Genomic DNA, 22,347 nt, shown 5'->3' on the forward strand with positions numbered 1-22,347 from the left:
ACTTCTCAAGCTGTGTGGTATGGCCAGGGTGTTTTTATTGTGTAAGGTAGTGTTGTTGCTAGCATGTTGACCAGCATCCTGGGCTAGAGGACAGGGCTGTTCTCTGGGACCATGCCTTCTGGAGGACAGGGCTGTTCTCTGGGACCATGCCTTCTGGAGGACAGGGCTGTTCTCTGGGACCATGCCTTCTGGAGGACAGAGCTGTTCTCTGGGACCATGCCTTCTGGAGGACAGGGCTGTTCTCTGGGACCATGCCTTCTGGAGGACAGGGCTGTTCTCTGGGACCATGCCTTCTGGAGGACAGGGCTGTTCTCTGGGACCATGCCTTCTGGAGGACAGGGCTGTTCTCTGGGACCATGCCTTCTGGAGGACAGGGCTGTTCTCTGGGACCATGCCTTCTGGAGGACAGGGCTGTTCTCTGGGACCATGCCTTCTGGAGGACAGGGCTGTTCTCTGGGACCATGCCTTCTGGAGGACAGGGCTGTTCTCTGGGACCATGCCTTCTGGAGGACAGGGCTGTTCTCTGGGACCATGCCTTCTGGAGGACAGAGCTGTTCTCTGGGACCATGCCTTCTGGAGAACAGAGCTGTTCTCTGGGACCATGCCTTCTGGAGAACAGAGCTGTTCTCTGGGACCATGCCTTCTGGAGGACAGGGCTGTTCTCTGGAACCATGCCTTCTGGAGGACAGAGCTGTTCTCTGGGACCATGCCTTCTCTGGGCTGGAGGACAGAGCTGTTCTCTGGGACCATGCCTCTGGGCTGGAGGACAGAGCTGTTCTCTGGGACCATGCCTTCTGGAGGACAGGGCTGTTCTCTGGGACCATGCCTTCTGGAGGACAGGGCTGTTCTCTGGGACCATGCCTTCTGGAGGACAGAGCTGTTCTCTGGGACCATGCCTTCTGGAGGACAGGGCTGTTCTCTGGGACCATGCCTTCTGGAGGACAGGGCTGTTCTCTGGGACCATGCCTTCTGGAGGACAGGGCTGTTCTCTGGGACCATGCCTTCTCTGGGCTGGTGAACAGGGGTGTATTAATTCTGCCTGTACTGTTACAAAACATTTCTTAAACCAAATGGAACGAGGAGGGTAGCTTAGCTGAATTTGTCTGTCTGTCCCTCTCCCCACTAGGCTCCCGTATTGGGTCAGAGGAGGCATTCTACCTGTATGCCTCTGGTCCAGACCTAACGTCTATCATGCCCTGTAAGTACGGTAAGCCCAGTGGGACCTTCTCCAAGTACGTCACCACAGACGGCTTGAAGTGTGACACTGTCAGAGAGCTAATGATGAAGAACAAGGATGTGGACACAGCAGCTCTCATAGTGAGTCCCTCTTTCTGCTAATAATTCACACACTATAGGAGTGTCTGTGTGGTGTCTATGATACTATATCTATGTTTCTACAGGAGTGTCTGTGGTGTATCTATGATACTATATCTATGTTTCTACAGGAGTGTCTGTGGTGTATCTATGATACTATATCTATGTTTCTACAGGAGTGTCTGTGTGGTGTATCTATGATACTATATCTATGTTTCTACAGGAGTGTCTGTGTGGTGTATCTATGACACTATCTATGTTTCTACAGGAGTGTCTGTGTGGTGTATCTATGATACTATATCTATGTTTCTACAGGAGTGTCTGTGTGGTGTATCTATGACACTATATCTATGTTTCTACAGGAGTGTCTGTGTGGTGTATCTATGATACTATATCTATGTTTCTACAGGAGTGTCTGTGTGGTGTATCTATGATACTATATCTATGTTTCTACAGGAGTGTCTGTGTGGTGTATCTATGATACTATATCTCTCTGTTTCTACAGGAGTGTCTGGCAGTAGTGTACGCCCCCAGCAGCCCCAGAGTGTATACCATCTATGAGCCAGTGATCCGTCTGAAGGGTCAAGCTAAGACCATGGTGTCTCAGAGACCCTTCAGCTCTAGAGAGGTCCAGTCTGCGGTGCTGGAGACACACATCCTCAGGACCATGCTGCCTGCAGAACCACAAGGCCTGCAGAACGTCCTCCACAAGATAGGAGGAACCGGGTCCTTCGTATTCCTCTTTGCACGGGTAGGACGTAGTCTACATACTATTGATATGAGGAACCGGGTCCTTCGTATTCCTCTTTGGGTCTATTGATGATGTTAGTCTCGCTGCTGGTTTCATTTGGTGTGGAAGGTGTGGAAGGTCTCCAAAGCTTTGTTCAACATAACTGTCATGACATTTCTACTTGAAGGAAATGACACAAGACAGGCTGGATTTCACTGTGTTCTTCTCACTGTGTTCTTATTAAGCCAATCTCTCTGTCTCTGTTATATAATGTCCCTCCCCTCTCTCTCTCGTGTGTGTGTGTGTTTCCAGGTGGTGGAGCTAAGTGACAGCGAGCAGACCCAGGCCCTAGCCCTCCAGGTACACCGATAACCTTATTAAATCATTGGTTCTCAGACGTCTCCTCTGGCACCTCCAGACGTTTCACACGGTTGTGTGGTAATTCTGAACTGACTCACCTGATTCACCTTGTCTAGGGTTTGATGATTAGTTGACAGGTGGAATCAGGTGCTGGAATAGAACACATACCTGGATCAACAGGAGGTCTCAGAGGAGAGGTTTGAGACCCACTGGGTTAAATTACTGTCTGGCTAGCAGGTTAACACAACACCTGTGCCGATATGAATACAAAATGCATTGTTTTATACAATATTTGATCTTGAATGAAAGTTCCCCTTTACCAAGGTGGATAAGTTTTGGCGTGCTACTGGGACCCCAGTGAGTTGTGGCGTGCTACTGGGACCCCAGTGAGTTGTGGCGTGCTACTGGGACCCCAGTGAGTTGTGGCGTGCTACTGGGACCCCAGTGAGTTGTGGCGTGCTACTGGGACCCCAGTGAGTTGTGGCGTGCTACTGGGACCCCAGTGAGTTGTGGCGTGCTACTGGGACCCCAGTGAGTTGTGGCGTGCTACTGGGACCCCAGTGAGTTGCTACTGGGACCCCAGTGCGTGCTACTGGGACCCCAGTGAGTTGTGGCGTGCTACTGGGACCCCAGTGAGTTGTGGCGTGCTACTGGGACCCCAGTGAGTTGTGGCGTGCTACTGGGACCCCAGTGAGTTGTGGCGTGCTACTGGGACCCCAGTGAGTTGTGGCGTGCTACTGGGACCCCAGTGAGTTGTGGCGTGCTACTGGGACCCCAGTGAGTTGTGGCGCGGCGTGCTACTGGGACCCCAGTGAGTTGTGGCGCGGCGTGCTACTGGGACCCCAGTGAGTTGTGGCGCGGCGTGCTACTGGGACCCCAGTGAGTTGTGGCGTGGCGTGGCGTGTTACTGGGACCCCAGTAATAATATGTGATTCTATATCCATTCTAGAGTTGTAAGATGTGATTCTATGTCCAGGTGCTACTCTCTCTGGCCAAGTACAACCAGCACCGTATCAATGAGATGGACTGTTACCACGGTTACTCCATGATACACCAGGTCCTCATCAAGTCCAAGTGCATCGTGGGATACCATATTCTCAAGGTGAGTCATGTGACCAGGCATATGATGAGTCCTTGTATTGGTTTAAGTTGTTGTTGGTCCTGTTGATGCTCTGAATCCCCATGTTTCAGTTTCATATCATCTAGTCCTCCTTGGTGCTGTTTATGCTCTGAATCCCCATGGTTCAGTTTCATTCCATCTAGTCCTCCTTGGTGCTGTTATCTGATGCTGCTGAGTTGCCCCAGCTGGTTCATGGTTTTCATTCCATCAGTGTCTGCTTTTCCTGTCTGTTACCTGAGCTGAGTAATGACATCAGTGAGTCTGTCTACTGCCTGCAGCTGTCGGTATGCCAATGCCTTTCGGTCTGCCTGAGTCGGTCTGTGCCTGTCGGTTTGCCTGTCTGTTACCTGAGCTGAGTAATGACATCAATGTCGGTCTGTCTGCCTGCCTGCCTGTCGGTCTGCCTGCCTGTCGGTCTGCCTGCCTGTCGGTCTGCCTGCCTGTCGGTCTGCCTGCCTGCCTGTCGGTCTGCCTGCCTGCCTGTCGGTCTGCCTGCCTGCCTGTCGGTCTGCCTGCCTGTCGGTCGGCCTGCCTGCCTGTCGGTCTGCCTGCCTGTCGGTCTGCCTGCCTGTCGGTCTGCCTGCCTGCCTGTCGGTCTGCCTGCCTGCCTGTCGGTCTGCCTGCCTGTCTGTCGGTCTGCCTGCCTGCCGGTCTGCCTGCCTGCCGGTCTGTCTGCCTGCCTGCCTGCCTGTCGGTCTGCCTGCCTGCCTGTCGGTCTGCCTGCCTGCCTGTCGGTCTGCCTGCCTGCCTGTCGGTCTGCCTGCCTGCCTGTCGGTCTGCCTGCCTGCCTGTCGGTCTGCCTGCCTGCCTGTCGGTCTGCCTGCCTGCCTGTCGGTCTGCCTGCCTGCCTGTCGGTCTGCCTGCCTGTCGGTCTGCCTGCCTGTCGGTCTGCCTGCCTGTCGGTCTGCCTGCCTGCCTGTCGGTCTGCCTGCCTGTCTGTCGGTCTGCCTGCCTGTCTGTCGGTCTGCGGTCTGCCTGCCTGTCTGTCTGCCTGCCTGTCTGTCGGTCTGCCTGCCTGCCTGTCGGTCTGCCTGCCTGCCTGTCGGTCTGCCTGCCTGCCTGTCGGTCTGCCTGCCCGTCGGTCTGCCTGCCCGTCGGTCTGCCTGCCTGTCGGTCTGCCTGCCTGCCTGCCTTAACTGTGCAGGGTGAAACCTTCAATGCTGTCTGTATTCGTCTTGTGTTTCTGTGTGTAGGACATTGTGAAAACAGAAGTATGTCTGGTGAAGTATTGCCACTGCAGGGGACCTTATAAATGGACCTGGCTGTGGCCTGTGTCTCAGGAGAATAGAAAGGCCAGTAGTGTTGAGACCGATTGAGATTGGACTTGAAATACAGAGCATTCTGAAAGTATTCAGACCCCTTGACTTTTCCCACATTTTCTTACGTTACAGCCTTATTCCAAAATTGATTAAATTGTTTTCCCCCCTCATTAATCTACACACAATACCCGCCAATGACGACACAAAAACAGGTTTTTAGAAATGTTTAAAAAACTGAAATATCAGATTTACATAAGTATTCAGACCCTCTACTCAGTACTTATTTGAAGCACCTTTGGCAGTGATTACAGTCTTGAGTCATCTTGGGTGTGACGCTACAAGCTTGGCACACCTGTATTTGTGGAGTTTCTCCCATTCTTCTCTGCAGATCCTCTCAATCTCTGTCAGGTTGGATGGGGAGTGTCGGTGCACAGCTATTTTCAGGTCTCTCCAGAGGTGTTTTGATCTGGTTCAAGTCCAGGCTGCGCATGATCTGAGGACGCGGCTATGGATGTCGTCTGGGCAACCTTACGAGGGTTAACACGCTTAAATGTCTTACTCACGTTGGTTACAGAGAAGGAGAGCCCACAGTCCTCGGTAGCGGGCCGCATCGTTGGATCTGTGTTATTCTCAAAGCGGTCGCGAAGAAGGTGTTTAGTTTGTCCGGAAGCCAGACATCGGTGTCCACGACGTGACTGGTTTTCCTTTTGTAGTCCGTGATTGTCTGTAGACCTTGCCACATGTGTCTCGTGTCTGAGTTGAATTGCGACTCCAGTTTGTCTCTATACAGACGTTTACCCTGTGATTGCCTTACGGAGGGAATAACTACACTGTTTGTATTTGGCCATATTCCCAGTCACCTTGTCATGGTTAAATGCGGTGATTTGTGTGCGAATGCTGCCATCTATCTACAGTTTCTGGTTATGGTAGATTTTAATTGTCACAGTGGGTAAAACATCTCCTATACACTTCCTGGTGAACTCCGTTAACGTAGCCATGTGTTCGTCTGTTATTCTCTGAGGCTACCTGGAACATATCCCAGTCCGCATGATCAAAACAATCTTGATGCATGAATTCCAATTGGTCAGACCAGCGTTGGATAGTACTTCCTGTTTGTGTTTCTGCCTATAGGAAAGGAGGAGCAAAATGGAGTCGTGATCAGATTTGCCGAAGGGAGGGCCTTGTAAGCATTTTGAAAAGTTGAGTAGCATACTACGGTCAATGTGTTGGCAGAACTTCGGTCGTGGTTCCCTCAGATTTACTCTAATATGGTCATACATTTGGCAGGAGGAAGTGTAGCTCAGTTTCCACTTCATTTTGTGGGCAGTGAGCACATAGCCTGTCTTCTCTTGAGAGCCATGTCTGCCTACGGCGGCCTTTCTCAATAGCAAGGCTATGTTCACTGAGTCTGTACATCTTCAAAGCTTTCCTTAACCGGGCTATTCCCTCCGTAAGGCTATCAAACAAGCTAAGCGTCAGTACAGAGACAAAGTGGAATCTCAATTCAATGGCTCAGACACAAGAGGCATGTGGCAGGGTCTACAGTCAATCACGGACTACAAGATGAAATCCAGCCCAGTCACGGACCAGGATGTCTTGCTCCCAGGCAGACTAAATAACTTTTTTGCCCGCTTTGAGGACAATACAGTGCCACTGACACGGCCTGCAACGGAAACATGCAGTCTCTCCTTCACTGCAGCCGAGGTGATTAAGACATTTAAACGTGTTAACCCTCGCAAGGCTGCAGGCCCAGACGGCATCCCCAGCCGCGCCCTCCGAGCATGCGCAGACCAGCTGGCCGGTGTGTTTACGGACATATTCAATCAATCCCTATACCAGTCTGCTGTTCCCACATGCTTCAAGAGGGCCACCATTGTTCCTGTTCCCAAGAAAGCTAAGGTAACTGAGCTAAACGACTACCGCCCCGTAGCACTCACTTCCGTCATCATGAAGTGCTTTGAGAGACTAGTCAAGGACCATATCACCTCCACCCTACCTGACACCCTAGACCCACTCCAATTTGCTTACCGCCCAAATAGGTCCACAGACGATGCAATCTCAACCACACTGCACACTGCCCTAACCCACCTGGACAAGAGGAATACCTATGTGAGAATGCTGTTCATCGACTACAGCTCGGCATTCAACACCATAGTACCCTCCAAGCTCGTCATCAAGCTCGAGACCCTGGGTCTCGACCCGCCCTGTGCAACTGGGTACTGGACTTCCTGACGGGCCGCCCCCAGGTGGTGAGGGTAGGCAACAACATCTCCTCCCCGCTGATCCTCAACACGGGGGGCCCCACAAGGGTGCGTTCTGAGCCCTCTCCTGTACTCCCTGTTCACCCACGACTGCGTGGCCACGCACGCCTCCAACTCAATCATCAAGTTTGCGGACGACACAACAGTGGTAGGCTTGATTACCAACAACGACGAGACGGCCTACAGGGAGGAGGTGAGGGCCCTTGGAGTGTGGTGTCAGGAAAATAACCTCACACTCAACGTCAACAAAACTAAGGAGATGATTGTGGACTTCAGGAAACAGCAGAGGGAACACCCCCTATCCACATCGATGGAACAGTAGTGGAGAGGGTAGCTAGTTTAAGTTCCTCGGCATACACATCACAGACAAACTGAATTGGTCCACTCACACTGACAGCGTCGTGAAGAAGGCGCAGCAGCGCCTATTCAACCTCAGGAGGCTGAAGAAATTCGGCTTGTCACCAAAAGCACTCACAAACTTCTACAGATGCACAATCGAGAGCATCCTGGCGGGCTGTATCACCGCCTGGTACGGCAACTGCTCCGCCCTCAACCGTAAGGCTCTCCAGAGGGTAGTGAGGACTGCACAACGCATCACCGGGGGCAAACTACCTGCCCTCCAGGACACCTACACCACCCGTTGTTACAGGAAGGCCATAAAGATCATCAAGGACATCAACCACCGAACCACTGCCTGTTCACCCCGCTATCATCCAGAAGGCGAGGTCAGTACAGGTGCATCAAAGCTGGGACCGAGAGACTGAAAAACAGCTTCTATCTCAAGGCCATCAGACTGTTAAATAGCCACCACTAACATTGAGTGGCTGCTGCCAACACACTGTCATTGACACTGACCCAACTCCAGCCATTTAATAATGGGAATGGATGGGAAATGATGTAAATATATCACTAGCCACTTTAAACAATGCTACCTTATATAATGTTACTTACCCTACATTATTCATCTCATATACATATGTATATACTGTACTCTACAACATCGACTGCATCCTTATGTAACACATGTATCACTAGCCACTTTAACTATGCCACTTTGTTTACTTTGTCTACACACTCATCTCATATGTATATACTGTACTCGATACCATCTACTGTATGCTGCTCTGTACCATCACTCATTCATATATCCTTATGTACATGTTCCTTATCCCCTTACACTGTGTATAAGACAGTAGTTTTGGAATTGTTAGTTAGATTACTTGTTGGTTATCACTGCATTGTCGGAACTAGAAGCACAAGCATTTCGCTACACTCGCATTAACATCTGCTAACCATGTGTATGTGACAAATAAAATTTGATTTGATTTGATTTGATTTTAAGTGTGGGTCAGTCACAGTGGTCAGGTATTCTGTCACTGTATTCTCTGTTTAAGGCCAACTAGCATTCTAGTTTGTTCGTTAATTATTTCCAATGTGTCAAGTATTTATCTTTTTGCTCTTCTCCTCTTCTCTCTGTCTATAGACCTTGTTAGATGGGAGCTGTAGTAGTCCTATCCTAACTCTAGGGGACGACGGTCAGTTCCACCTGGACACAGAGTCTACAGCCGTGGTCCAGGACATCAAGCTACTGTCTGAGGTTCTGCTGGACTGGAAGATCTGGGCCAAGGCGCAGGTAAACTCAGTGATGGGTGTATGGGCAGGAATTTAGTATTACTGTATACCAGGGTATTTTGAAATACTACAGGTAGGATTTACCAATACCATCTGAAACCCAATTTATTTATATTTTGTTAACACTATGCTGTCTTTTAGAAGAGTTTGTGGTCATATGCACATCCTTAAAAACATGAGAGCTGGGCTAATAAAGGATACTACGAAAGAACAGCCAGGCCCCCGCCCTGCCAGAGAACAGCCAGGCCCCCGCCCTGCCAGAGAACAGCCAGGCCCCCGCCCTGCCAGAGAACAGCCAGGCCCCCGCCCTGCCAGAGAACAGCCAGGCCCCCGCCCTGCCAGAGAACAGCCAGGCCCCCGCCCTGCCAGAGAACAGCCAGGCCCCGCCCTGCCAGAGAACAGCCAGGCCCCCGCCCTGCCAGAGAACAGCCAGGCCCCCGCCCTGCCAGAGAACAGCCAGGCCCCCGCCCTGCCAGAGAACAGCCAGGCCCCCACACTGTTAAAGCTCCCAATTCACAGCTTTATTGACAACGTTGGATCTTGGTCGGTTTGGGATTGAAACGTTGTCAGTAAAGCTGTGAAATGGGAGCATAAGCAGCCTTGCTGTTTAACTGTTTCTTTCACCTCTTAATCAGTCAGGGAGATCCTGCTAGCAGCCCTCCATCTTCATCAGGGTATACAACCCATTTCAGGGTTGGGTTAGGGTCAGGGTTGGGTTAGGGTCAGGGTTGGGTTAGGGTCAGGGTTGGGTTAGGGTCAGGGTTGGGTCAGGGTTGGGTTAGGGTCAGGGTTGGGTTAGGGTCAGGGTTGGGTTAGGGTCAGGTTAGGGTCAGGTTGGGTTAGGGTCAGGGTTGGGTTAGGGTCAGGGTTGGGTTAGGGTCAGGGTTGGGTTAGGGTCAGGGTTGGGTTAGGGTCAGGGTTGGGTTAGGGTCAGGTTAGGGTCAGGTTGGGTTAGGGTCAGGGTCAGGTTGGATAAGGGTCAGGGTCAGGTTGGATAAGGGTTGGGTTAGGGTCAGGTCAGGGGTGGGTTATGGTCAGGGTTACAGTAGCTGTGTATTAATAGAAGTTACGTGTCTTGGGAAAGGGGTTGGGTTAGGGTCAGGTTGGGTAAGGGGTTGTGTCAGGGTCAGGTTGGGTAAGGGGTTGGGTCAGGTTGGGTCAGGGGTTGGGTCAGGGTCAGTTTGGGTAAGGGGTTGGGTCAGGTTGGGTAAGGGGTTGGGTCAGGTTGGGTAAGGGGTTGGGTCAGGTTGGGTAAGGGGTTGGGTCAGGGTCAGGTTGGGTAAGGGGTTGGGTCAGGGTCAGTTTGGGTAAGGGGTTGGGTCAGGTTGGGTCAGGGGTTGGGTCAGGGTCAGTTTGGGTAAGGGGTTGGGTCAGGTTGGGTCAGGGGTTGGGTCAGGGTTGGGTTATGGTCAGGGTTACAGTAGCTGTGTATTAATAGAAGTTACGTGTCTTGGGTAAGGGGTTGGGTTAGGGTCAGGTTGGGTAAGGGGTTGTGTCAGGGTCAGTTTGGGTAAGGGGTTGGGTCAGGTTGGGTCAGGGGTTGTCAGGGTCAGGGTTGGGTTATGGTCAGGGTTACAGTAGCTGTGTCAGGTTGGGTAGGGGTTGGGTCAGGGGTTGGTCAGGGTCAGGGTTGGGTCAGGTTGGGTCAGGTTGGGTAAGGGGTTGGGTCAGGGGGTTGGGTCAGGTTGGGTAAGGGGTTGGGTCAGGGGTTGGGTCAGGTTGGGTCAGTTTGGGTAAGGGGTTGGGTCAGGTTGGGTCAGGGGTTGGGTCAGGGGTTGGGTCAGGGTCAGTTTGGGTAAGGGGTTGGGTCAGGTTGGGTCAGGTTGGGTCAGGGTTTAGGTCAAGGTCAGTTTGGGTAAGGGGTTGGGTCAGGTTGGGTCAGGGTCAGTTTGGGTCAAGGGGTTGGGTTGGGTCAGTTTGGGTAAGGTTGGGGGTCAGGTTGGGTAAGGGGTTGGGTCAGGGTCAGGTTGGCAAGGGGTTGGGTCAGGGTCAGTTTGGGTAAGGGGTTGGGTTAGGGTCAGGGTCAGTTTGGGTAAGGGGTTGGGTCAGGGTCAGGTTGGGTAAGGGGTTGGGTTAGGGTCAGGGTCAGTTTGGGTAAGGGGTTGGGTTAGGTTCTGGGTAAGGGGTTGGGTTAGGTTCTGGGTAAGGGGTTGGGTTAGGGTCAGGGTCAGGTTGGGTAAGGGGTTGGGTCAGGGTCAGGTTGGGTAAGGGGTTGGGTTAGGGTCAGGGTCAGGTTGGGTAAGGGGTTGGGTCAGGGTCAGGTTGGGTAAGGGGTTGGGTTAGGTTCAGGGTCAGTTTGGGTAAGGGGTTGGGTTAGGTTAAGGGTCAGGTTGGGTAAGGGGTTGGGTCAGGGTCAGGTTGGGTAAGGGGTTGGGTCAGGGTCAGTTTGGGTAAGGGGTTGGGTCAGGGTCAGTTTGGGTAAGGGGTTGGGTCAGGGTCAGTTTGGGTAAGGGGTTGGGTCAGGGTCAGTTTGGGTAAGGGGTTGGGTTAGGTTCAGGGTCAGGTTGGGTAAGGGGTTGGGTCAGGGTCAGGTTGGGTAAGGGGTTGGGTCAGGGTCAGGTTGGGTAAGGGGTTGGGTTGGGTTGGGTTAGGTTCAGGGTCAGGTTGGGTAAGGGGTTGGGTCAGGTTGGGTAAGGGGTTGGGTCAGGTTGGGTAAGGGGTTGGGTCAGGGTCAGGTTGGGTAAGGGGTTGGGTCAGGGTCAGTTTGGGTAAGGGGTTGGGTCAGGTTGGGTAAGGGGTTGGGTCAGGTTGGGTAAGGGGTTGGGTCAGGTTGGGTAAGGGGTTGGGTCAGGGTCAGTTTGGGTAAGGGGTTGGGTTAGGGTCAGGGTCAGGTTGGATAAGGGGCAGAGTTGGGTTAGGGTCAGTTTGGGTAAGGGGTTGGGTTAGGGTCAGGGTCAGGTTGGGTTTGGGTAAGGGGTTGGGTTAGGGTCAGGGTCAGGTTGGGTAAGGGGTTGGGTCAGGGTCAGGTCAGGTCAGGGTTACAGTAGCTGTGTATTAATATAAGTTACGTGTCTCTAATAGGGTGGTGTCTGGGAGACTCTGCTGGCAGGGTTGGAGATCCTCATCAGGGTTCACCACCCCCAGCAGGTGTTCAACATCAGACAGTTTCTCAAAGCCCAGGTGGTCCACCGCTTCCTGCTCACCTGTCAAGTACTACAGGTAAGAAACTTATCCGTTCTGAATGAACAAGATCCATTTGACTAATAAATCATGTTGCAGCAATGTTTTGGTCCCAAGACCTTTCAGAACTCTTCCTAGGAAGCCAGAGAATAACCTGAGTTGTCATTGACAGTCGTCCCGTGTGGCTCCGTTGGTAGAGAATAAGTTGTCGTTGACCGGTAGTGTCTCTGGATCAGAGAGTCTGCTAAATGACTCACTACTGTAGTGACTCTGGATCAGAGAGTCTGCTAAATGACTCACTACTGTAGTGACTCTGGATCAGAGAGTCTGCTAAATGACTCACTACTGTAGAGTCAGCTAAATGACTCACTACTGTAGTGACTCTGGATCAGAGAGTCTGCTAAATGACTCACTACTGTAGTGACTCTGGATCAGAGAGTCTGTTAAATGACTCACTACTGTAGTGGCTCTGGATCAGAGAGTCTGTTAAATGACTCACTACTGTAGTGGCTCTGGATCAGAGAGTGTTAAATGACTCACTACTGTAGTGTCTCTGGATCAGAGAGTCTGCTAAATGACTCACTACTGTAGTGGCTGTAGTGGCTCTGGATCAGAGAGTCTGCCAACTGACTCACTACTGTAGTGGCTCTGGATAAGAGTCTGCTAAATGACTCACTACTGTAGTGACTCTGGATCAGAGAGTGTTAAATGACTCACTACTGTAGTGTCTCTGGATCAGAGAGTCTGCTAAATGACTCACTACTGTAGTTGATCAGAGAGTCTGCTAAATGACTCACTACTGTAGAGTCTGCTAAATGACTCACTACTGTAGTGTCTCTGGATCAGAGAGTCTGCTAAATGACTCACTACTGTAGTGGCTCTGGATAAGAGAGTCTGCTAAATGACTCACTACTGTAGTGGCTCTGGATAAGAGAGTCTGCTAAATGACTCACTACTGTAGTGGCTCTGGATAAGAGAGTCTGCTAAATGACTCACTACTGTAGTGACTCTGGATCAGAGAGTCTGCTAAATGACTCACTACTGTAGTGACTCTGGATCAGAGAGTCTGTTAAATGACTCACTACTGTAGTGGCTCTGGATCAGAGAGTGTTAAATGACTCACTACTGTAGTGTCTCTGGATCAGAGTCTGCTAAATGACTCACTACTGTAGTGGCTCTGGATCAGAGAGTCTGCTAAATGACTCACTACTGTAGTGACTCTGGATCAGAGAGTCTGCTAAATGACTCACTACTGTAGTGTCTCTGGATCAGAGAGTCTGCTAAATGACTCACTACTGTAGTGTCTCTGGATTTGAGTCGATGTAATTAAACGACTGCATGTTCCTCTGGCCTTTTCTGACACGTTAACTATCAGACTTCCTTATCCTCTGCATTTGTCCTCCAGGAGCATCGGGACGAGCACCTGACCTCCATCCCACAGGAAGTGTGTCTGTCTTTCGTTAAGATCATCCAGGAAGTGTTGGGTTCACCTCCCGACCTAGACCTCCTCCGATTGGTCTACAACTTCCTCCTCGCCGTGCACCCGCCCACTAACACCTACGTCTGTCATACGCCTACAAGCTTCTACTTCTCACTACACATAGGTGGCGTTTTACACACACTTCCTGGTTCAATTTATCAAGTCAAACTCAGGTGTTTTAATAGGTGACTTTTACTTAGAATAGTAATTTTCTACCATGGTGTCTGCTTTTACTGAAAGGACTTAACACCACTGAAAGTATTGTGTCTGTTGTCTCCAGGTGTTAGACAGTATTGTGTCTGTTGTCTCCAGGTGTTAGACAGTATTGTCTCCAGGTGTTAGACAGTATTGTGTCTGTTGTCTCCAGATGTTAGACAGTATTGTGTCTGTTGTCTCCAGATGTTAGACAGTATTGTGTCTGTTGTCTCCAGATGTTAGACAGTATTGTGTCTGTTGTCTCCAGATGTTAGACAGTATTGTGTCTGTTGTCTCCAGATGTTAGACAGTATTGTGTCTGTTGTCTCCAGATGTTAGACAGTATTGTGTCTGTTGTCTCCAGATGTTAGACAGTATTGTCTCCAGGTGTTAGACAGTATTGTGTCTGTTGTCTCCAGATGTTAGACAGTATTGTGTCTGTTGTCCTGTAGATGGTAATCTGTACCAGTGTATATATATGTAGTCTGTTGTCCTGTAGATAGTAATCTGTACCAGTGTATATATATATATATGTTGTCTGTTGTCCTGTAGATGGTAATCTGTATATATATATATGTTGTCTGTTGTCCTGTAGATGGTAATCTGTATATATATATATATGTTGTCTGTTGTCCTGTAGATGGTAATCTGTATATATATATATATGTTATCTGTTGTCCTGTAGATGGTAATCTGTACCAGTGTATATATATATGTTGTCTGTTGTCCTGTAGATGGTAATCTGTACCAGTGTATATATATATATATGTTGTCTGTTGTCCTGTAGATGGTAATCTGTATATATATATATATATGTTGTCTGTTGTCCTGTAGATGGTAATCTGTATATATATATATATGTTGTCTGTTGTCCTGTAGATGGTAATCTGTATATATATATATATGTTATCTGTTGTCCTGTAGATGGTAATCTGTACCAGTGTATATATATATGTTGTCTGTTGTCCTGTAGATGGTAATCTGTACCAGTGTATATATATATATATATGTTGTCTGTTGTCCTGTAGATGGTAATCTGTATATATATATATATATGTTGTCTGTTGTCCTGTAGATGGTAATCTGTATATATATATATATATATGTTGTCTGTTGTCCTGTAGATGGTAATCTGTATATATATATATATGTTGTCTGTTGTCCTGTAGATGGTAATCTGTACCAGTGTATATATATATGTTGTCTGTTGTCCTGTAGATGGTAATCTGTACCAGTGTATATATATGTTGTCTGTTGTCCTGTAGATGGTAATCTGTATATATATATATATATGTTGTCTGTTGTCCTGTAGATGGTAATCTGTATATATATATATATATATGTTGTCTGTTGTCCTGTAGATGGTAATCTGTACCAGTGTATATATATATGTTGTCTGTTGTCCTGTAGATGGTAATCTGTACCAGGAGAAAGTCCAGTCCATAATGTATATGAGAAATATCAACAGTGGATGGAAGTCAGCTGGTAGCTCAGTGGTCTCTCTCTCCACGGCCGTCTTCACTGAGGACCCTCTTCCTGAAGGTACCTAGAATCATTATGTTTGTCTTCATGCAGTGCCATGTTTCTCGCTCTCCATTGGTGCAGAACACCTGTATGCTAATATCCTTCCAGGAAGGTACCTAGAATCATTATGTTAGTCTTCATGCAGTGCCATGTTTCTCGCTCTCCATTGGTGCAGAACACCTGTATGCTAATATCCTTCCAGGAAGGTACCTAGAATCATTATGTTTGTCTTCATGCAGTGCCATGTTTCTCGCTCTCCATTGGTGCAGAACACCTGTATGCTAATATCCTTCCAGGAAGGTACCTAGAATCATTATGTTTGTCTTCATGCAGTGCCATGTTTCTCGCTCTCCATTGGTGCAGAACACCTGTATGCTAATATCCTTCCAGGAAGCAAATACACATCTGCACTTTGTTCTGCCCAAGACCTTTCCCCTTTTCTATTAACCATGTTGGGAACGGCATGAGGTTTATATTTAGGTCTGTTTCCCTCTGAAGGTACCATCCACCTTCAGCCTCCGTCACCTGAACACGGAGGAGACGACCAGTCCCTCCTGCCCGCCAACCTGACCCCCTCGCCCAACTCCTCCCCGTTGCTCAGGCCCTGTCTGGGCCATGGAGGGGCTGGGAGCCCCAGGGAGGGACAGGAAGGAGAGGGGGTGACTTTGGGAAGCACAGAGACTCTAAAGAGAGGAGGAGGAGGGGTGGGGGAGGAGCAGCTACTGTCAAGCTGTGAGTCGGCGAAAACCATCTGTGACTCCCGAGAGGGAGGAGAGGCACCACATACCCCGTCCATCAGTATCGAGGAGGTGGATGTTGATGGGGAGGAGGGGGTGGAGGAGAGGGGGGAGGTGGATAGTCTGGTTGAGGGCAGTGTGGGCGGTGCTGAATCTGAGGACCGTTTCGATTGGGCGAGCGATGAGGTGCCACAGAGGCCGGACAGTCTGAAGGGGATCACATCGTTTCAGAGGAGCTCCTCTAACCTGGCCAGGTGACTGGATATTTTGCTTCCAAAGGGCTCCTTTTCCTTATAAAGTGCTTTTGACCAGTGCCCATAGGAACCAAATCATAGGACATGTTTAACCTTGTTCTTCACCTCTCAGAATAGCCGCTGAAATCAAAATGATAATGCTGTTTACTTTGTACATCGCTGACTCTACCTTTTAAAATATGTCTAATACAATTTATTTATTCATCCAGCCTGGGACTGGCCTTCCCTGCCCAGAATGGGAACCTAGCCCTGGGTCGCTGGCCCAGCGTGGCCGACCGTGGGACACTACCAGAAGACTGGGAGAGCTACTCATACTCACCTGGATACGAGAGGGCCTACAGCAAAGACTCTAGCAACGACAGGTACACGATTCTATAGAATAAAACACCAACTACACCTGTTAGATCTCATGCAGACTACCCTGCAGACTATGTTACCCTGTACTACCCTCATGCTCCTATACAGACTACCCTGTTAGATCTCATGCTCCTATACAGACTACCCTGTTAGATCTCATGCTCCTATACAGACTACCCTGTTAGATCTCATGCTCCTATACAGACTACCCTGTTAGATCTCATGCTCCTATACAGACTACCCTGTTAGATCTCATGCTCCTATACAGACTACCCTGTTAGATCTCATGCTCCTATACAGATTACCCTGTTAGATCTCATGCTCCTATACAGACTACCCTGTTAGATCTCATGCTCCTATACAGACTACCCTGTTAGATATCATGCTCCTATACAGACTACCCTGTTAGATCTCATGCTCCTATACAGACTACCCTGTTAGATCTCATGCTCCTATACAGACTACCCTGTTAGATCTCATGTTTCAATACAGACTACTGTTGACCAGGACCCATAGGGCTCTATATAGTGGACTACTGTTGACCAGGACCCATAGGGCTCTATATAGTGGACTACTGTTGACCAGGACACACAGGGCTCTATATAGTGGACTACTGTTGACCAGGACCCACAGGGCTTTATATAGTGGACTACAGTTGACCAGGACCCATAGGGCTCTATATAGTGGACTACAGTTGACCAGGACCCATAGGGCTCTATATAGTGGACTACTGTTGACCAGGACCCACAGGGCTCTATATAGTGGACTACTGTTGACCAGGACCCACAGGGCTCTATATAGTGGACTACAGTTGACCAGGACCCACAGGGCTCTATATAGTGGACTACTGTTGACCAGGACCCATAGGGCTCTATATAGTGGACTACTGTTGACCAGGACCCATAGGGCTCTATATAGCGGACTACTGTTGACCAGGACACACAGGGCTCTATATAGCGGACTACTGTTGACCAGGACCCACAGGGCTCTATATAGCGGACTACTGTTGACCAGGACCCTTAGGGCTCTATACAGCGGACTACTGTTGACCAGGAGCCATAGGGCTCTATATAGTGGACAGGGTTCCACATTGGGAAGCGTCCTGTCCCTGTAACTACCAAGGTGAAGATGAGTTTCTGTTGAATTGACAGAACCACCCTCACTCCCTCCACTTCATCTATATTTCTGTCTCATCTCTCTAGCTCAGTTGAGTATCATCAAGCGGTCTTTGATGAAGTCCAATAATACTCTCTCCCTGTAACGAAGTGGATCAGCTAATTAGTCATCCACATCCTCTCTTCTCACTCTTTCTCGCTCTTAATTCTCTCAATGTCTCGGTCTCTCTCTTTCGCCCTCTCGCGCTCTCTCTCCTCTCTCTCTGTTCAGTCATCATCTGTGTGCGTAGGAGAGAACCCGACCTAGCCAGTGTCTCTCTGCTTTCATCTACAGACCTCGTATGAAAGGATATGATATTGGGGGTTGCATGAGGCTGTGTTTCAAGCTTTATCTGTTCTGGGTTGTCTGTTTGTGCCTGTTATTGAGAATAGTAGACTTGTCTCTGTTTATGAAGCCTTGTTATGTTGACTGAGCAGAGCTCTGTGGACTGATCACACAGATAACACCTGTTCTGTTAACACAGCAGGAAAACACCTCTCACTATCAATAGAGAGAGCACCCATCCTCCTTCCTAGGACAATAGCCATCACCCAGGTATAATACCCCTCTTATCGCTGGCTGTGTTTGTTCTGTGTGTCTGGAACTGTAACGTCATTCAGAAAGGAAAAAGATATCTGTGATTAAACTTAATGTTTAGTCTCTGATTGTATTTAATATGAATCCCCATTAGTTCCTGCCAAGGCAGCAGCTACTCTTCCTGGGGTTTATTATGGATCCCCATTAGTTCCTGTCAAGGCAGCAGCTACTCTTCCTGGGGTTTATTATGGATCCCCATTAGTTCCTGCCAAGGCAGCAGCTACTCTTCCTGGGGTTTATTATGGATCCCAATTAGTTCCTGCCAAGGCAGCAGCTACTCTTCCTGGGTGTTGATGTGAGCCATGACCAGCCTTTCAAAGCACTTCTTGGCTACAGACGCGAGTGCTACGGGTCGGTAGTCCATATAGACAGGTTACCTTAGTGTTCTTGGTCACAAGGACTGTGGTGGTCTGCTTGAAACACCCCAGTCATAGACTGTTCTCTCTGCTACCTCACGGCAAGTGGTACCAGAGCACCAAATCAAATCAAATCAAATTTTATTTGTCACATACACATGGTTAGCAGATGTTAATGCGAGTGTAGCGAAATGCTTGTGCTTCTAGTTCCGACAATGCAGTGATAACCAACAAGTAATCTAACTACCAATTCCAAAACTACTGTCTTATACACAGTGTAAGGGGATAAGGAACATGTACATAAGGATATATGAATGAGTGATGGTACAGAGCAGCATACAGTAGATGGTATCGAGTACAGTATATACATATGAGATGAGTATGTAGACAAAGTAAACAAAGTGGCATAGTTAAAGTGGCTAGTGATACATGTGTTACATAAGGATGCAGTCGATGTTGTAGAGTACAGTATATACATATGTATATGAGATGAATAATGTAGGGTAAGTAACATTATATAAGGTAGCATTGTTTAAAGTGGCTAGTGATATATTTACATCATTTCCCATCAATTCCCATTATTAAAATGGCTGGAGTTGGGTCAGTGTCAATGACAGTGTGTTGGCAGCAGCCACTCAATGTTAGTGGTGGCTATTTAACAGTCTGGTGGCCTTGAGATAGAAGCTGTTTTTCAGTCTCTCGGTCCCAGCTTTGATGCACCTGTACTGACCTCGCCTTCTGGATGATAGCGGGGTGAACAGGCAGTGGTTCGGGTGGTTTATTATGGATCCCCTATGGTCTATGACCAAAAGGCTCCTTAACAGCTTCTACCCCAAAGCCATAAAACTCCTGAACAGCTAATGAAATGGCTACCCACACTGTATGCATTTACCCCCCCCCCCCCCATTTGTATTATTTATCTATGCATAGTCACTTTACCCCCACCTACATGTAAACTCAGCAAAAAAGTCTTACTGTGAACTGCATATATTTTCAGCAAACTTAAAATGTGTAAATATTTGTATGAACATAACCAGATTCAGCAACTGAGATATGAACTGAACAAGTTCCACAGTCATGTGACTAACAGAAATGGAGTCATGTGTCCCTGAACAAAGGGGGGTGTGGCACCTGCAAGTTCCACAGTCATGTGACTAACAGAAATGGAATCATGTGTCCCTGAACAAAGGGGGGGGGGGGGGGCACCTGCAAGTTCCCAGACATTTCTGGGGGAATGGCCCTAGCCCTCACCCTCTGATCCAACAGGTCTCAGACGTGCTCAATGGGAATGAGATCCGGGCTCTTCGCTGGCCATGGCAGAACACTGACATTCCTGTCTTGTAGGAAATCATGACAGAATCTTGGCCACGTTCTGTTATAATCTCCACCCGGCACAGCCAGAAGAGGACTGGCCACCCCACATATGCTCTCTCTAATTCTCTCTTTCTTTCTCTCTCTCGGAGGACCTGAGCCCTAGGACCGTGCCCCAGGACGACCTGACATGATGGCTCCTTGCTGTCCCCAGTCCACCTGACTGTGCTGCTGCTCCAGTTTCAACTGTTCTGCCTTATTGTTATTTGACCATGCTGGTCATTTATGAACATTTAAACATCTTGGCCATGTTCTGTTATAATCTCCACCCGGCACAGCCAGAAGAGGACTGGCCACCCCACATAGCCCGGTTCCTCTCTAGGTTTCTTCCTAGGTTTTGGCCTTTCTAGGGAGTTTTTCCTAGCCACCGTGCTTTTACACCTGCATTGTTTGCTGTTTGGGGTTTTAGGCTGGGTTTCTGTACAGCACTTTGAGATATCAGCTGATGTACGAAGGGCTATATAAATAAATTTGATTTGATTTTGATTTGGTTTGCCACTGCGAGGATGATCAGCTGTCCGTCCTGTCTCCCTGTAGCGCTGTCTTAGGCGTCTCTCAGTACAAACATTGCAATTTATTGCCCTGGCCTCATCTGCAGTCCTCATGCCTCCTTGCAGCATGCCTAAGGCACATTCACGCAGATGAGCAGGGACCCTGGGCATCTTTCTTTTGGTGTTTTTCAGAGTCAGTAGAAAGGCCTCTTTAGTGTCGTACATTTTCATAACTGTGACCTTAATTGCCTACCGTCTGTAAGCTGTTAGTGTCTTAACGACCGTTCCACAGGTGCATGTTCATTAATTGTTTATGGTCCGTTGCTGAGTTTACATATTTCCTCAATTACCTTGACTAACCTGTGCCCCCAAACATTGATTCTGTACCGGTACCCCCTGTATATAGCCTCCACATTGACTCTGTACTGGTACCCCCTGTATATAGCCTCCACATTGACTCTGTACCGGTACCCCCTGTATATATATCCTCAACATTGACTCTGTACCGGTACCCCCTGTATATAGCCTCTACATTGACTCTGTACCGGTACCCTCTGTATATAGCCTCCACATTGACTCTGTACCGGTACCCCCTGTATATAGCCTCCACATTGACTCTGTACCGTAATAACCTGTATATAGCCTCCACATTGACTCTGTACCGTAATACCCTGTATATTGCCTCCACATTGACTCTGTACCGGTACCACCTGTATATAGCCTCCACATTGACTCTGTAACGGTACCACCTGTATATAGCCTCCACATTGACTCTGTAACGGTACCCCCTGTATATAGCCTCCACATTGACTCTGTATCGTAACCCCCTGTATATAGCCTCCACATTGACTCTGTACCGGTACCCCCTGTATATAGCCTCCACATTGACTCTGTACCGGTACCCCCTGTATATAGCCTCCACATTGACTCTGTACCGGTACCCCCTGTATATAGCCTCCACATTGACTCTGTACCGTAATACCCTGTATATAGCCTCCACATTGACTCTAATATATTATTACAGAGGACTGGTGTTATTAATATATTAATACAGAGGACTGGTGTTATTAATATATTATTACAGAGGACTGGTGTTATTAATACATTATTACAGAGGACTGGTGTTATTAATACATTATTACAGAGGACTGGTGTTATTAATACATTATTACAGAGGACTGGTGTTATTAATACATTATTACAGAGGACTGGTGTCATTAATACATTATTACAGAGGACTGGTGTTATTAATACATTATTACAGAGGACTGGTGTTATTAATACATTATTAGAGGACTGGTGTTATTAATATATAATTACAGAGGACTGGTGTTATTAATATATTATTAGAGGACTGGTGTTATTAATATATTATTAGAGGACTGGTGTTATTAATATATTATTAGAGGACTGGTGTTATTAATATATTATTAGAGGACTGGTGTTATTAATATATTATTAGAGGACTGGTGTTATTAATATATTATTAGAGGACTGGTGTTATTAATATATTATTACAGTGGACTGGTGTTATTAATATATTATTAGAGGACTGGTGTTATTAATATATTATTAGAGGACTGGTGTTATTAATATATTATTAGAGGACTGGTGTTATTAATATATTATTAGAGGACTGGTGTTATTAATATATTATTAGAGGACTGGTGTTATTAATATATTATTAGAGGACTGGTGTTATTAATATATTATTAGAGGACTGGTGTTATTAATATATTATTAGAGGACTGGTGTTATTAATATATTATTAGAGGACTGGTGTTATTAATATATTATTAGAGGACTGGTGTTATTAATATATTATTAGAGGACTGGTGTTATTAATATATTATTAGAGGACTGGTGTTATTAATATATTATTAGAGGACTGGTGTTATTAATATATTATTAGAGGACTGGTGTTATTAATATATTATTAGAGGACTGGTGTTATTAATATATTATTAGAGGACTGGTGTTATTAATATATTATTAGAGGACTGGTGTTATTAATATATTATTAGAGGACTGGTG

General features: G+C 47.9%; 1 protein-coding gene across 1 annotated transcript in view; it reads left to right on the plus strand.

Annotated features, from left to right (window-relative positions):
* lyst (lysosomal trafficking regulator) overlaps positions 1–22,347 on the plus strand; it is a 245,382-nt gene that overhangs the window by 131,659 nt on the left and 91,376 nt on the right. The window contains 10 exon segments of the mRNA XM_046368397.1: positions 1,127–1,317; positions 1,820–2,065; positions 2,357–2,404; positions 3,381–3,506; positions 8,528–8,677; positions 11,698–11,835; positions 13,202–13,400; positions 14,882–15,013; positions 15,476–15,986; positions 16,196–16,348. Of these exon segments, the coding sequence (XP_046224353.1) occupies positions 1,127–1,317; positions 1,820–2,065; positions 2,357–2,404; positions 3,381–3,506; positions 8,528–8,677; positions 11,698–11,835; positions 13,202–13,400; positions 14,882–15,013; positions 15,476–15,986; positions 16,196–16,348 (1,894 nt within the window).

This window comes from Oncorhynchus gorbuscha, linkage group LG11 (assembly GCF_021184085.1).
Source record: "Oncorhynchus gorbuscha isolate QuinsamMale2020 ecotype Even-year linkage group LG11, OgorEven_v1.0, whole genome shotgun sequence".
NCBI lineage: Eukaryota > Metazoa > Chordata > Actinopteri > Salmoniformes > Salmonidae > Oncorhynchus > Oncorhynchus gorbuscha.